Source organism: Anomaloglossus baeobatrachus, chromosome 2, assembly GCF_048569485.1.
Source record: "Anomaloglossus baeobatrachus isolate aAnoBae1 chromosome 2, aAnoBae1.hap1, whole genome shotgun sequence".
In the NCBI taxonomy this organism is placed as follows: Eukaryota; Metazoa; Chordata; class Amphibia; order Anura; family Aromobatidae; genus Anomaloglossus; species Anomaloglossus baeobatrachus.
The window spans coordinates 424,274,707-424,287,659 of NC_134354.1; the positions used below are offsets into that span (position 1 = coordinate 424,274,707).

Here is a 12,953-nt window from a genome sequence, read left to right on the forward strand (position 1 = left end):
TTTAGCCCCAATGTAAAGCATTTAAGAGGAAATCGTCTCTGCCCTCCTGGCTCAGGACACGGAAGGCTGCAGTTTCCCACCACTGCATCTGTAAACAATCTCTGGAGAAGGGGGCAGCAGTCACCGATCAGGTGTCACACACCCCTTATACCCTCTGTGTCCGTGTATGGCGCCCACCAAGCAAATGGCAGCTTACAAGTGCTCATCATGGGATAGATGCCATGCCAGGTCCAGGCTATGCCACCAGCCTAGGGCATCACTGCCTGGGACCAGCTTGTGGCTGGCGGAGGTACCCGCTGTGACCACAAGACGCAGCACACGGGTAGTGGCCCAAATAATGCCCGCATGCCCCGCAGCCAGGACAGGGCACAGGGGCTGGTCAGGGAACCTGTGCGGAGCCCCTGGAGCAGGCATATGGCGGTGGTCGTATACGTGCCACACCATGGCGCAGGGAGCGAGCCATCAGCACGGCCCATACCAGCCTCAGCCCCGGACTCACAGGCTGCCAGGCACCATCTTACCTTCCTGGGTTCGGCACTAGGCGACAGTCTCGACTGCAGCTTCTCCACAACTTCCACCACCACGGGGTCTGCCATCTTTAGCACTGGCAAGTGCGAGACCGGAACTCCTTTAGTTACATTCTTTACAGAACGCTCGCCATGGCTAATCCGGGCTGGAGGAAGCGGATGCTGGATTGTGACGTGGAGCAGGCAGCGCGCCGCCATGTTTAGTACTGGCAAACTCCTGGCACACGTCATCAAGCCTCTGCTAACACTCGGAACATTGTGCTAAGCTCCTCAGCTGCGTCTGCTCCCAGTACACAGGCTGCCTGCCCTAGTGACAGGCAAAGCCCCGCAATTACCGGCTCCCAGAGCCCCTGCAGGGAAGGGGGTTACTATGGTGTGAGGAGCCCAGAATAGGGTAAAGCTCCCCAGATACAGGTCAGAGAGAAGCAGCTCTAGTGGAGGCACGCACAGCAGGCAGCCACAGCAATGCTTAGAGCAGATACAATCTAGGGGGACGCTGACACCAATTTCAGGGGCTATTTAAAGGGAACAGTCATTGACCTGCAGGTTCCACAGAGTAAGAAGCTAAACAAGCTGAGCAGTGTCAGTGATCATTGTATTCACTTAAACCCCTGGTGCTTGCAGAGTCCATCAGGCAGATCAGCACTTGTCAGCCATATGTAAATATGAAGACTGCTAAGGCTATGTGCGCACGTTGCGTAATTGCATGCAGTTACGCTGCGATCTGCACCACAGTAACTGCATGCATCCTGCGTCCCCTGCATAATCTATGAAGATTATGCAGGAGACGTGCGCACGTGGCGTATTCGAGCGCAGCGCTTTGGCTGCTGCCCGAAGCACACGTTCTAAGAAGTGACATGTCACTTTCGTGCACTCTGCATGCAGTCCCTGCTCTGTCTATGGGAGGGGCTACATGCAGAGCGCATGAAATCTGCTTTTGTTTCTGCCACGATTTGAAGCGCACGTGTACTGTTCAAATCGCTGCAGAAATTTCTGCAGAGCCAGTACGCAACATGCGCATGTAGCCTAAGGCTGCTTTCACAGTTTTTTGCATCAGGCACAATAAGACTCAAACCTATGCAACGGATGCATAGGTTTTTCCATGCGGCCCATCCTTTTGACGGATCCAATTTGATCCCGAGCATGCGCAGTTCAAAAACCTGCGTTTGGATGAGTTTTTTGCCGCATGACGCCAGCATCCATAGTCTTGCATTGAAAGTCGCGCCAGATTCGGTTTTTCGACGCAGACAAAAGCGCTGCAACAGCGTTCCATCCGGCCGCCAAATCGGCTAAGTATGCCGCATCCGGCAAAAAAACGGACGCAATGCAAGGCCATGCGGCACAATCTGGCGCTAATGCAAGTCTATGAGGAAACACTCATCCGGTGGCAAAAAAAAAAAAAAATGCAGTTGTTCTGCAAAGAGCCGCATTGTGCCTGACTACAAAAACTGGTGTGAAAGCAGCCTAAAGCTATGTGCGCACAGTGCGTTTTTCACGGCGTTTGTGCATTTTTGGCCTCAAAACGACAGGACTTTGCTTCCCCAGCAAAGTCTATGAGTTTTCATTTTTGCTGTCTGCACACATCTGTTTTTTTTACCTGTTTGAGTTAAAAAAAAAAAATGGACATGTCAGTTCTTTCCTGTGTTTTTCTGCGTTTTCCCCCATGCAATGCATTGGAAAACCGCAGCAAAACGCAGAGATCAAAAACGCAGCAAAATGCAGCCAAAAACGCATGCGTTTTTTGATGCATTTATTCGCCGCAGGTGCGTTTTTAGCGGCCAAAAACGCAGCGTCAAAAAGACGCAGTGTGCGAACCTAGCCTAAGCAATTTTAGGACTGCCCACTCATGTATACAGGTATTTCAATGAAGTTCTACAGTCTTTTCCAACAACCGTCTGTCAGTTAATCCATTCTAGCAGTGGCCACAGATCAGACACCATGTACCATGTGATAACTGTCCTATGGCTGAAGGAAGCCTACTCTTTACAGAGCCAACCTGGAATATGTTCATGGTATGTAACACTATATGTCTAGGGCAGAGAACACTGGTGCAAAGTGTCCACATGTACTGTGTGGCACAGACGAAGGTGACCAGCTACGTCCTGCTGGCATACTTGTCGAGAAGTTATCTTGTATCTTACAGAAAACTAGCCTTGTGGCCAAGCAGCATTCACCACTTTTCCCTATGGACAAATCCAGTGTTCATGAGAACGTTATTCTCATTCCTCTGACCATTAACCAGATCCTTTAGTCTGGAGTATATGCGCATTTAACCACACTGCTTGTGCTGTGAGCCACTCAGGCCGATCCTATTTATTTTACATAGATTTTTCATAGGACAGATGAGGGTGGTTTGGCATGACATTAACCATTGCAGACCACAAAATGTTACAGTAGAAATTAAAAGACCAGACACAAGGGTGTTTCAGCAGAAATTTTATTGATTTTATATAAACTGAAGGAGCTCATTTTCCAGGGAGGATGATGCCATCATACTGAAAGAGAAAATATAGCATTATGTTACTAGTCAGACATTACACCAGTAATCAAACATGTAATGCCATTAACACATTTCTATAAACTACTGTATAGAGTTGATAGACTGAAAGTTTCCCAAGACCAGACTACACATGCTCCAATCTTTGCTCAAACCCATTATGCCACAGCATCAGAAGGTATAAGGGGATGCTGCCCATGCACCTACTATTTGGTATATAGCTTTCATGAGACCTACATCTGAGGAGATTACTCCTAAAGTTATGGCACCTCCCTACTAGTTATTGAACCAAAGTTTTCAGATGAAAATGGACCTTAAAAAAAAGGTTTGTACATTTTTTTTTGCCCTGGCATACATGTTGAATACAATGAGCTCTCAGGCACCAAGTCATCAAGTTCAAGACTGGCATGAAAAATGCTGAAGAGGCATGCTGGTGACAGATGTTTCTTTATTAAGAGGTTGGTGCATGCCTCTTAATGAATCAGGAGCCTCTGAAAAGTGGCATGCCTCTCACCTGAAATCCTACTCTTGTTGGGGGGATCAGAATAAGGCCAGCTTCACACTTGCATTGCACTCATGCGAGTTAATCACAAGAAAATCTCGCATTGCACTCAGACCAATGTTAATCAATGAGGCAGCTCCGATCTGCTATTTTTTTTCAGTCCAAATCAGACTGCGAAAAAAAAAATTGCAGCATGCTGTGTTTGTGAATTTCTCACACGAGTCTTCAATGAAAGTCTATGGGTGTGTGAAAAAAACAGATGTCAGACAGCACACACACAATCCAAGTGACATCTGCTTTTCTCAATACATTTCATGCATGTAGCAGAGAACACTGTAAATGCTCCTGTACATAACAGTACATGAATAGCAGCTGCTGAGGGTAAAAACTGATTGCACACTGATGAAAAGTGAACTAAAATCGTCCGACTTTCGCATGAGAAGTGGACCGATTTTACACGCACAAGTGTGATTCCAGTCTAAAATTTGTAGCTTTAGGAACAGCAGCAATTGTCATCTGCCCAATTTGTCAGAAATCTCAGAACAGCCTCACAGTGCAACAACATTTTGGAAATGTTTAAGTTTTAAGCCAGAATACTGGAATAAAGTTTGATGACTTGGCCCATTAGACTGTGATTAAAATGCCATTTCGTACACCAGCGTTCATGAATTAGCTGCATCTTTCAAGTGCAAACACCTCTGCCTGAAGTTTTTCTCCAGTTAAAGGGAACCAGTCAGGTCCAATATGCACCCAGAACCATGAGCAGTTCTGGGTGCATATTGCTAATCTCTGCATCTGGTAGCATGGATAAAGGATCTTTAGAAATACTTTCTAAAGATCTTTTATCATATGCTAATGAGCGAGGGCATTCTTCCCCTGGCTAGTCGCCCCCATTAGCATGATAGTATACCCCTGTGGGTGTGCTAACATGCTAATGAATGTGCAGCATCACAGTATGATCTCTCACCTCTCTGCTGCCATACGCTGGGTTTCGGCTCAGTGCGGATGACCCCGGAAACACTTTCTAAAGATCTGGGTGCATATTGGACCTGACAGGTTCCTTTTAAGGTCTGGAGCACAATTGTGGTGTAATTTACAGCAAAGTGGTGTAAGTTGATGAATTTGCCAGGCCGGCCAAGTTGTGTCATGTCCAAGCTCTGCCCAGTTTTGCAGAGGCAGCAGCAATTGTGTAAAAATGCTAAAGGTTGCAAAAATTCTCAACATTTCAAGGTGTTTTATGACAAAACATTGAATACCCCTTGAAGGAGGCCCTTACTGTGTTATTTGATCTCTTCACTAACAATACCATGTATTTTTAGCAAAAAAAAAAAAGTCAGTAGCTACATACAAGTAGTGTTATCCTACAGGGAATTAGAAATTGCACAGTTTACCTACAAGTAATTGGTCTATTTTCTGCTGTTAGATCAGATGCAGTTACTGTGGCTATTGCATATCACATTGGAACAATCAGAAGTAGAATGGTTACATTCTTAATGCAGTAGTTTTTTCAATATACACATCTAAGATTACTATTGATTGTAAAGCCTATGACGACAATATAGTGGGGCTAGGTTGTAAAAGCAGTGCTGTGCTTAGAACAGCTATAAATCCATGTAGGTCAGGACTACAGATTAGCTGCATCATTAACCTTACAGACAACAGGACAACTAGGAAGAAGCAGAACAACTGAGATACAATGGCTTTACAAACCTCCATGTAACCTTGCCTAATACAAAACTCACCATTTTCTATTCAATGGAGCATATTATACTAGGCTACTTTGGGTTCTGTAACCTATACAAGTGGTGTTTAACCCTAGAACGCACAACCATAGAAATCTACCATAGAAGAAAGTAACCTAGCAGGCCTGCGAGGCCCCAGGTAAGCGTTCTAGGGTTAATGCTTGTGTGGGCCCAAAGAAGGCAGAGTCATTACATGCGACAAACCTTGCAAATGCATAAGCAATTTCATCAATTTGCAGATATCCCTCATCTAGTGTGATTTTCTTTATCATTTTCCACCACAAGTCTGCTATATGTATTCATGAATGAGCGGTGGGAATGTTAGAGGATTACAAAGATCTAACCTGTGTGGGAGCTATAGGATGATACAGGCTTTTATAGGAATAGCTACCCAACCATTCCTGTGGTCTCATGAAACTGGTAATGTCCAGCAATGTCATTTATTTACCCTGCTCACATCCAATCAGTGCCCATGCAGTAATTATTCCCCAGAATTAAGCCACTCATACATTCTGCAGAGCAGTGCGCCAGGGAGTAATTACGGAGTACTCCCTGCATCATCCCAATGACTGAAAGCAAGCAGCTGCAGAGAGAACTTCATTTTTTTCCTGTGTTGCTCCAGCAAGCCAGCTTAAAGGGAACCTGTCACCTAAAATATGCGTTCTGACCTATCAGCAGATGCACGTGTACCCCAATTACACCTCCCTACCCATCCCTGTGTTAATATTGTATAATATGAAAGTAATAAAAAGGTTTTATTACCTTTATATTTCCTATGTAAATAGCAGGGAATATGGTCACAGGGACAGCACCTTGCCCTGCATACTTTCCATGGTATCATATCCCTGTGAGAGTGATACCATGGAGTCACATGACTGACGTCCCCGTCGCTCATTCTATCCTGCGCGCGTTTACACTTACTATTGCAGCAGGCTTCTCTTCCGGGTTCTCCTTCTCAGTTTCAGATGCGCACTGCGCGTCTGAAGCCAGCACGTGAACACCTGGAAACAAAGCCTGCCACAATGCACGCAGAATAGAGTGAGCGACTGACGTTGCTCATGTGACTCCATGGTATCACGCCCACAGGGGTGTCATACCACGGAAAGTATGCAGGGCAAGGTGCCGCCCCTGTGACCATATTCCTTGCTATTTTACAGAGGAAATATGAAGGTAATAAAACGTTATTACTTTCATATCATACAATTTTATAACAGGGATGGGTAGGGAGGTGTAATTAGGGCACACATGCGTCTGCTGATAGGTCAGAACGCATATTCTAGGTGACAGGTTCCTTTTAAACAGGATTTAAATACAATTTACCTGTAGATTAAATCCATGCCTGCAGTTGAATGTTTGAATCTGATAAGTTCCCATTAGTTTTTAGGTTGGTTTCACACATCCGGCTTTTCGCCAGTTTGCTGGATTCGGCGCACGCCAGTACAGTCTATACAGTACAATGGCAGCGCCGCAACTTCTGGTCACATGACAGCATGTGACCGGCGCTTGTCGAACTGCCATTGTACTGTATACATTGTACTGGCGTGCGCCGAATCCGGCAAACCGGATGTGTGAAACTAGCCTTATTTGGCCATGTTCAAAAATACAGTTTGTTGCTTATTTTCTATATTGAAATATGCAATATTAATTTGCTCAGTGGTGTAGATCCTACTTTACTGTGTAGTGTACAGGAACACTGCATGTAAAGAAGGGAATTTTGTTACTTACCGTAAATTCCTTTTCTTCTAGCTCTTATTGGGAGACCCAGACGATTGGGGTATAGCTACTGCCCTCCGGAGGCCACACAAAGCACTACACTAAAAAGTGCAAGGCCCCTCCCCTTCTGGCTATACCCCCCCCCGTGGTATCACGGGTTCTCCAGTTTTAGTGCCAAAGCAAGAAGGAGGAAGCCAATAACTGGTTTAAACAAATTAACTCCGAATAACGTCGGAGAACTGAAAAACCGTTCAACATGAACAACATGTGTACCCGCAAACAACAAAAAAATCCCGAAGGACAACAGGGCGGGTGCTGGGTCTCCCAATAAGAGCTAGAAGAAAAGGAATTTACGGTAAGTAACAAAATTCCCTTCTTCAGCGCTCTATTGGGAGACCCAGACGATTGGGACGTCCAAAAGCTGTCCCTGGGTGGGTAAAGAGATACCTCATGTTAGAGCTGCAAAACAGCCCTCCCCTACGGGGGTGTCACTGCCGCCTGCAGGACTCTTCTACCTAAGCTGGCATCCGCCGAAGCATAGGTATGCACCTGATAATGCTTGGTGAAAGTGTGCAGACTCGACCAGGTAGCTGCCTGGCACACTTGTTGAGCCGAAGCCTGGTGCCGTAATGCCCAGGACGCACCCACGGCTCTGGTTGAGTGGGCTTTTAGCCCTGAAGGAACCGGAAGCCCCGCAGAACGGTAAGCCTCTAGAATTGGTTCTTTGATCCATCGAGCCAGGGTGGCTTTAGAAGCCTGCAACCCCTTGCGCGGACCAGCGACAAGGACAAAAAGTGCATCGGAACGGCGCATGGGCGCCGTGCGGGAAATGTAGATTCTGAGTGCTCTCACCAGATCTAGCAAACGTAAGTCCTTTTCATACCGGTGAACCGGATGAGGACAAAAGGAAGGCAAGGATATATCCTGATTAAGATGAAACGAGGATACGACCTTAGGGAGAAACTCCGGAATGGGGCGCAGCACTACCTTGTCCTGGTGGAACACCAGGAAGGGAGCCTTGGATGACAGAGCTGCCAGCTCCGACACTCGCCGAAGCGATGTGATCGCAACAAGAAACGCCACTTTCTGTGACAGGTGAGAAAAGGAAACTTCCTTCAGAGGCTCGAAAGGCGGCTTCTGGAGAGCAACTAGTACCCTGTTCAGATCCCATGGATCTAACGGCCGCCTGTACGGGGGCACAATATGACAGACCCCCTGCAGGAACGTGCGCACCTTAGGAAGACGTGCTAGACGCTTCTGAAAAAACACGGATAGTGCCGAGACTTGCCCTTTAAGGGAGCTGAGCGACAAGCCCTTTTCCAACCCCGATTGCAGGAAGGAAAGAAAGGTAGGCAATGCAAATGGCCAAGGGGATACTCTCTGTGCAGAGCACCAGGATAAGAAAATCTTCCACGTTCTGTGGTAGATCTTAGCAGACGTTGACTTCCTAGCTTGTCTCATTGTGGCTACGACTCCTTGAGATAAACCTGCGGACGCTAGGATCCAGGACTCAATGGCCACACAGTCAGGTTCAGGGCCGCAGAATTCTGATGGAAAAACGGCCCTTGGGACAGCAAGTCTGGTCGGTCTGGCAGTGACCACGGTCGACCGACCGTGAGATGCCACAGATCCGGATACCACGATCTCCTCGGCCAGTCTGGGGCGACGAGTATGACGCGGCTGCAATCGGATCTGATCTTGCGTAACACTCTGGGCAAGAGTGCCAGAGGTGGGAAGACGTATGGGAGCCGAAACTGCGACCAATCTTGAACTAATGCGTCTGCCGCCAGAGCTCTTTGATCGCGCGACCTCGCCATGAATGCCGGGACCTTGTTGTTGTGCCGGGACGCCATTAGGTTGACGTCCGGCACTCCCCATCGGCGACAGATTTCCTGAAACACGTCCGGGTGAAGGGACCACTCCCCTGCGTCCATGCCCTGGCGACTGAGGAAGTCTGCTTCCCAATTTTCTACGCCTGGGATGTGAACCGCGGATATGGTGGAGGCTGTGTCCTCCACCCACATTAGAATGCGCCGGACTTCTTGGAATGCTTGCCGACTGCGCGTCCCTCCTTGGTGATTGATGTATGCCACCGCTGTGGAGTTGTCCGACTGGATTCGGATCTGCTTTCCTTCCAGCCACTGTTGGAAGGCCAGTAGGGCAAGATACACTGCCCTGATTTCCAGAACATTGATCTGAAGGGTGGACTCCTGCGGAGTCCACGTCCCCTGGGCCCTGTGGTGGAGAAACACTGCTCCCCACCCTGACAGACTCGCATCTGTCGTGACCACTGCCCAGGATGGGGGCAGGAAGGATCTTCCCTGAGACAATGAGGTGGGAAGGAGCCACCATTGTAGAGAGTCCTTGGCCGTCTGGGAGAGAGAGACTTTCCTGTCCAGGGACGTTGACTTCCCGTCCCATTGGCGGAGAATGTCCCATTGAAGTGGGCGCAGATGAAACTGCGCAAAGGGAACTGCTTCCATGGCTGCCACCATCTTCCCGAGGAAGTGCATGAGGCGCCGTAAGGGGTGCGACTGGCCTTGAAGGAGGGATTGCACCCCTGTCTGTAGGGACCGCTGCTTGTTCAGCGGAAGCTTCACTCTCGCTGCTCGAGTATGAAACTCCATGCCAAGATACGTTAGCGACTGACGGTGACAGATTCGACTTTGGAAAGTTGATGATCCATCCGAACGTCTGTAGTCTCCAGCGTAGCATGTAGACTGAGTTGGCATGCCTCTTGAGAGGGTGCCTTGACAAGTAGATCGTCTAGGTAAGGGATCACCGAGTGTCCCTGAGAGTGCAAGACTGCTACCACCGCCGCCATGACCTTGGTGAAGACCCGGGGGGCTGTCGCCAGACCGAATGGCAGAGCTACGAACTGAAGATGGTCGTTTCCTATCACAAAACGTAGAAAACGTTTATGTTCTGTAGCAATTGGCACGTGGAGATAAGCATCTTTGATGTCTATTGAGGCAAGGAAGTCTCCTTGAGACATTGAGGCAACGACAGAGCGGAGGGTTTCCATCCGGAACCGTCTGGCGTGCACATGTTTGTTGAGCAGCTTTAGATCCAAAACAGGACGGAACGAGCCGTCCTTTTTTGGAACCACAAAGAGATTGGAGTAAAACCCTCGCCCTTGTTCCTGAGGCGGTACAGGAACCACTACTCCTTCCGCTCTTAGGGAGTCCACCGCCTGCAGCAGGGCATCTGCTCGGTCTGGATGTGGGGAGGTTCTGAAGAACCGAGCTGGAGGACGAGAACTGAACTCGATTCTGTACCCGCGAGACAAAATGTTTGTCACCCACCGGTCTTTGACCTGTGACGTCCAAATGTCGGAAAAGCGGGAGAGCCTGCCCCCAACCGGAGATGCGGAGGGGGGGGGCTGGAAGTCATGAGGTAGCCGCTTTGGAAGCGGTTCCTCCATTTGCTTTCTTGGGGCGTGCGTGAGCCCGCCAGGAATCTGAGACTTTGCGTCCTCTGAGTCCCTTTGGACGAGGAGAATTGTGTCTTGCCCGAACCTCGAAAGGACTGAAACCTCTGCTGCCATTTTTTCTGCTGAGGTTTGCTTGATCTGGGCTGAGGTAAGGAAGAGTCTTTACCCTTGGACTGTTTAATGATGTCAGCCAATGGCTCGCCAAACAGTCTATCTCTAGATAAAGGCAAGCTGGTTAAACATTTTTTGGAACCAGCATCTGCTTTCCAGTCCTTTAACCACAAGGCTCTGCGCAAAACTACCGAATTGGCGGACGCCATTGAGGTGCGGCTGGTAGATTCTAGGACCGCATTGATAGCGTAAGACGCAAACGCAGACATCTGCGAGGTAAGGGACGCCACTTGCGGCGCCGCTGGATGTATGATAGCATCCACTTTTGCTAAACCAGCTGAAATAGCTTGGAGTGCCCATACGGCTGCGAATGCTGGAGCAAACGACGCGCCGATAGCTTCATAGACAGATTTTAACCAAAGGTCCATCTGTCTGTCATTGGCATCCTTAAGTGAAGCGCCATCCTCCACTGCAACTATGGATCTAGCTGCAAGTTTGGAAATCGGGGGGTCTACTTTTGGACACTGGGTCCAGCGCTTGACCACATCAGGGGGGAAAGGAAAACGTGTATCCTTAGAACGTTTAGAGAAACGCCTTTCAGGATGAGCGTCGTGTTTCTGGATTGATTCTCTGAAGTCAGAGTGATCCAAGAAGGCACTCAATTTACGCTTGGGATAGAGGAAACGAAACTTCTCCTGCTCTGCAGCTGCCTCCTCTGCAGAAGGAGCTGGGGGAGAAATATCCAACAGCCTATTGATGGCTGAGATAAGATCGTTTACCATGGCGTCCCCATCCGGGGTATCCAGATTGAGAGGGGTTCCAGGATAAGACTCCTGATCACTCTCTTCAGACGCATCACAGGGCGACTGATTGCGCTGAGACCCTGAGCAGTGTGATGACGTTGAGGGTCTTTCCCAGCGAGCTCGCTTAGGGTGGCTGGGGCTATCATCTGAGTCATAATACTCAGCCTGGGAAGCCGGGGACCCCCTTGCAGTCTGGACTAATTCCAACTGAGGGGGATTAGAGGACAGAGACCTCGCCGTGTCCATAGACTGAGCCCCAGACATGGATTGCAAAGTTTCAAGGATCTTTGCCATAGTCACAGACATTCCATCAGCAAAAACTGCAAAGTCTGTCCCTGACACCGGGGCAGGACTTACAAGCGTCTCAGCCTGGGTCACTACCCCTCCGGACTCCGGCTGGCGAAGCAGCACCGGATCTGAGCATTGCACACAATGGGGGGTCTTTGGAACCTGCTGGTAGAGCAGCCCCACATGCAGCACACGCAGTGTACACAGCCCTAGCCTTGGCAGCCTTGCGTTTTGTGGATGACATGTTGCTGCCTCCTCAGAGCGATCTGGGGTCTAGCCAGGAAGCGACCTCACAGTGCAAGAAATAAATAAATATATATATCTGGTGACACAGTACACCAATACACACTGAGGCACTAGAGGGGCCAGCTGAAAAGCCGCTTACCGCCCGCTTAAGAGCGGGTGTGTGTTCTCCAAAAGCCCCCTAGTCCAGGTCTCCCAGAGCCTTGCGTCCTTCCTCCAGCCAGACTGCATGTAATGGCTGCCGGCGTCCTGGGAGAGGAGGGGGGGTGGGCCCTGGGCGTTCCTGACTAAGAGCGGGAAGCCTGCTTCCCTCTGTGCCTAGTGAGAGGGCTGGAGCATGTAAATCAGGCTCCAGCCCTCGTCGCTGCTGCGAAACAGCGTCTCTCCCCTACCCTGATTGACAGGGTGGGGGCGGGAACGAAGCGGAGCTAGGCCGCAAAAAGCCGGGGACTGGATTTATAAACGCCGCCGCCGTAAAAGCGCGGTCGGCGTGTCCCCGGCGCACCACAAGTCACAGCAGCGCCGCCCGGTCCAGTGGGGGTCGGCGCTGCGTTCCCACAACACCAAGTCCCCCAGTAAACTGTAGGAACACTAACTCCAACGTTACGGTCCCCGGCGCACTACAACACCCAGCCAGCCCGGAGTGTGTCTGTGCCTGCCGGGGACACAGAGTACCTGTATGATGCAGGGCCATGTCCCTGATTGTACTCCTGCTCCGTATCCATCAGGTTCAACTGGGTCTGTGGATGGAGCCCGGCGTCAGAGCTTAGAGGCCGGCAGGATCCCACTTCCACAGAGCCCTACAAGGGGATGTGGAAGGAAAACAGCATGTGGGGCTCCAGCCCCTGTACCAGCAATAGGTACCTCAACCTTACAACACCATCCACGGGTGAGAAGGGAGCATGCTGGGGGCCCTATATGGGCCCTCTTTTCTTCCATCCGAAATAGTCAGCAGCTACTGCTGACTAAAATCTGTGGAGCTATGCGTGGATGTCTGACCTCCTTCGCACAAAGCTTGAAAACTGGAGAACCCGTGATACCACGGGGGGGTATAGCCAGAAGGGGAGGGGCCTTGCACTTTTTAGTGTAGTGCT

The 12,953-nt window shown here is 49.5% G+C and overlaps 2 protein-coding genes across 2 annotated transcripts in view; both read right to left on the bottom strand.

Annotated features, from left to right (window-relative positions):
• ELOA (elongin A) overlaps positions 1-695 on the bottom strand; it is a 113,370-nt gene extending 112,675 nt beyond the window's left edge. Inside the window, exon 1 of the mRNA XM_075336206.1 lies at positions 522-695. Coding sequence (XP_075192321.1) covers positions 522-596 — 75 coding nt within the window. The 5' untranslated portion in view covers positions 597-695. The remainder of the gene's footprint in view (positions 1-521) is intronic.
• Positions 696-2,948: 2,253 nt separating this feature from the next.
• Positions 2,949-12,953, bottom strand: part of RPL11 (ribosomal protein L11) — a 33,944-nt gene continuing 23,939 nt past the window's right edge. The window contains exon 6 of the mRNA XM_075336207.1: positions 2,949-3,022. Coding sequence (XP_075192322.1) covers positions 2,993-3,022 — 30 coding nt within the window. The 3' untranslated portion in view covers positions 2,949-2,992. The remainder of the gene's footprint in view (positions 3,023-12,953) is intronic.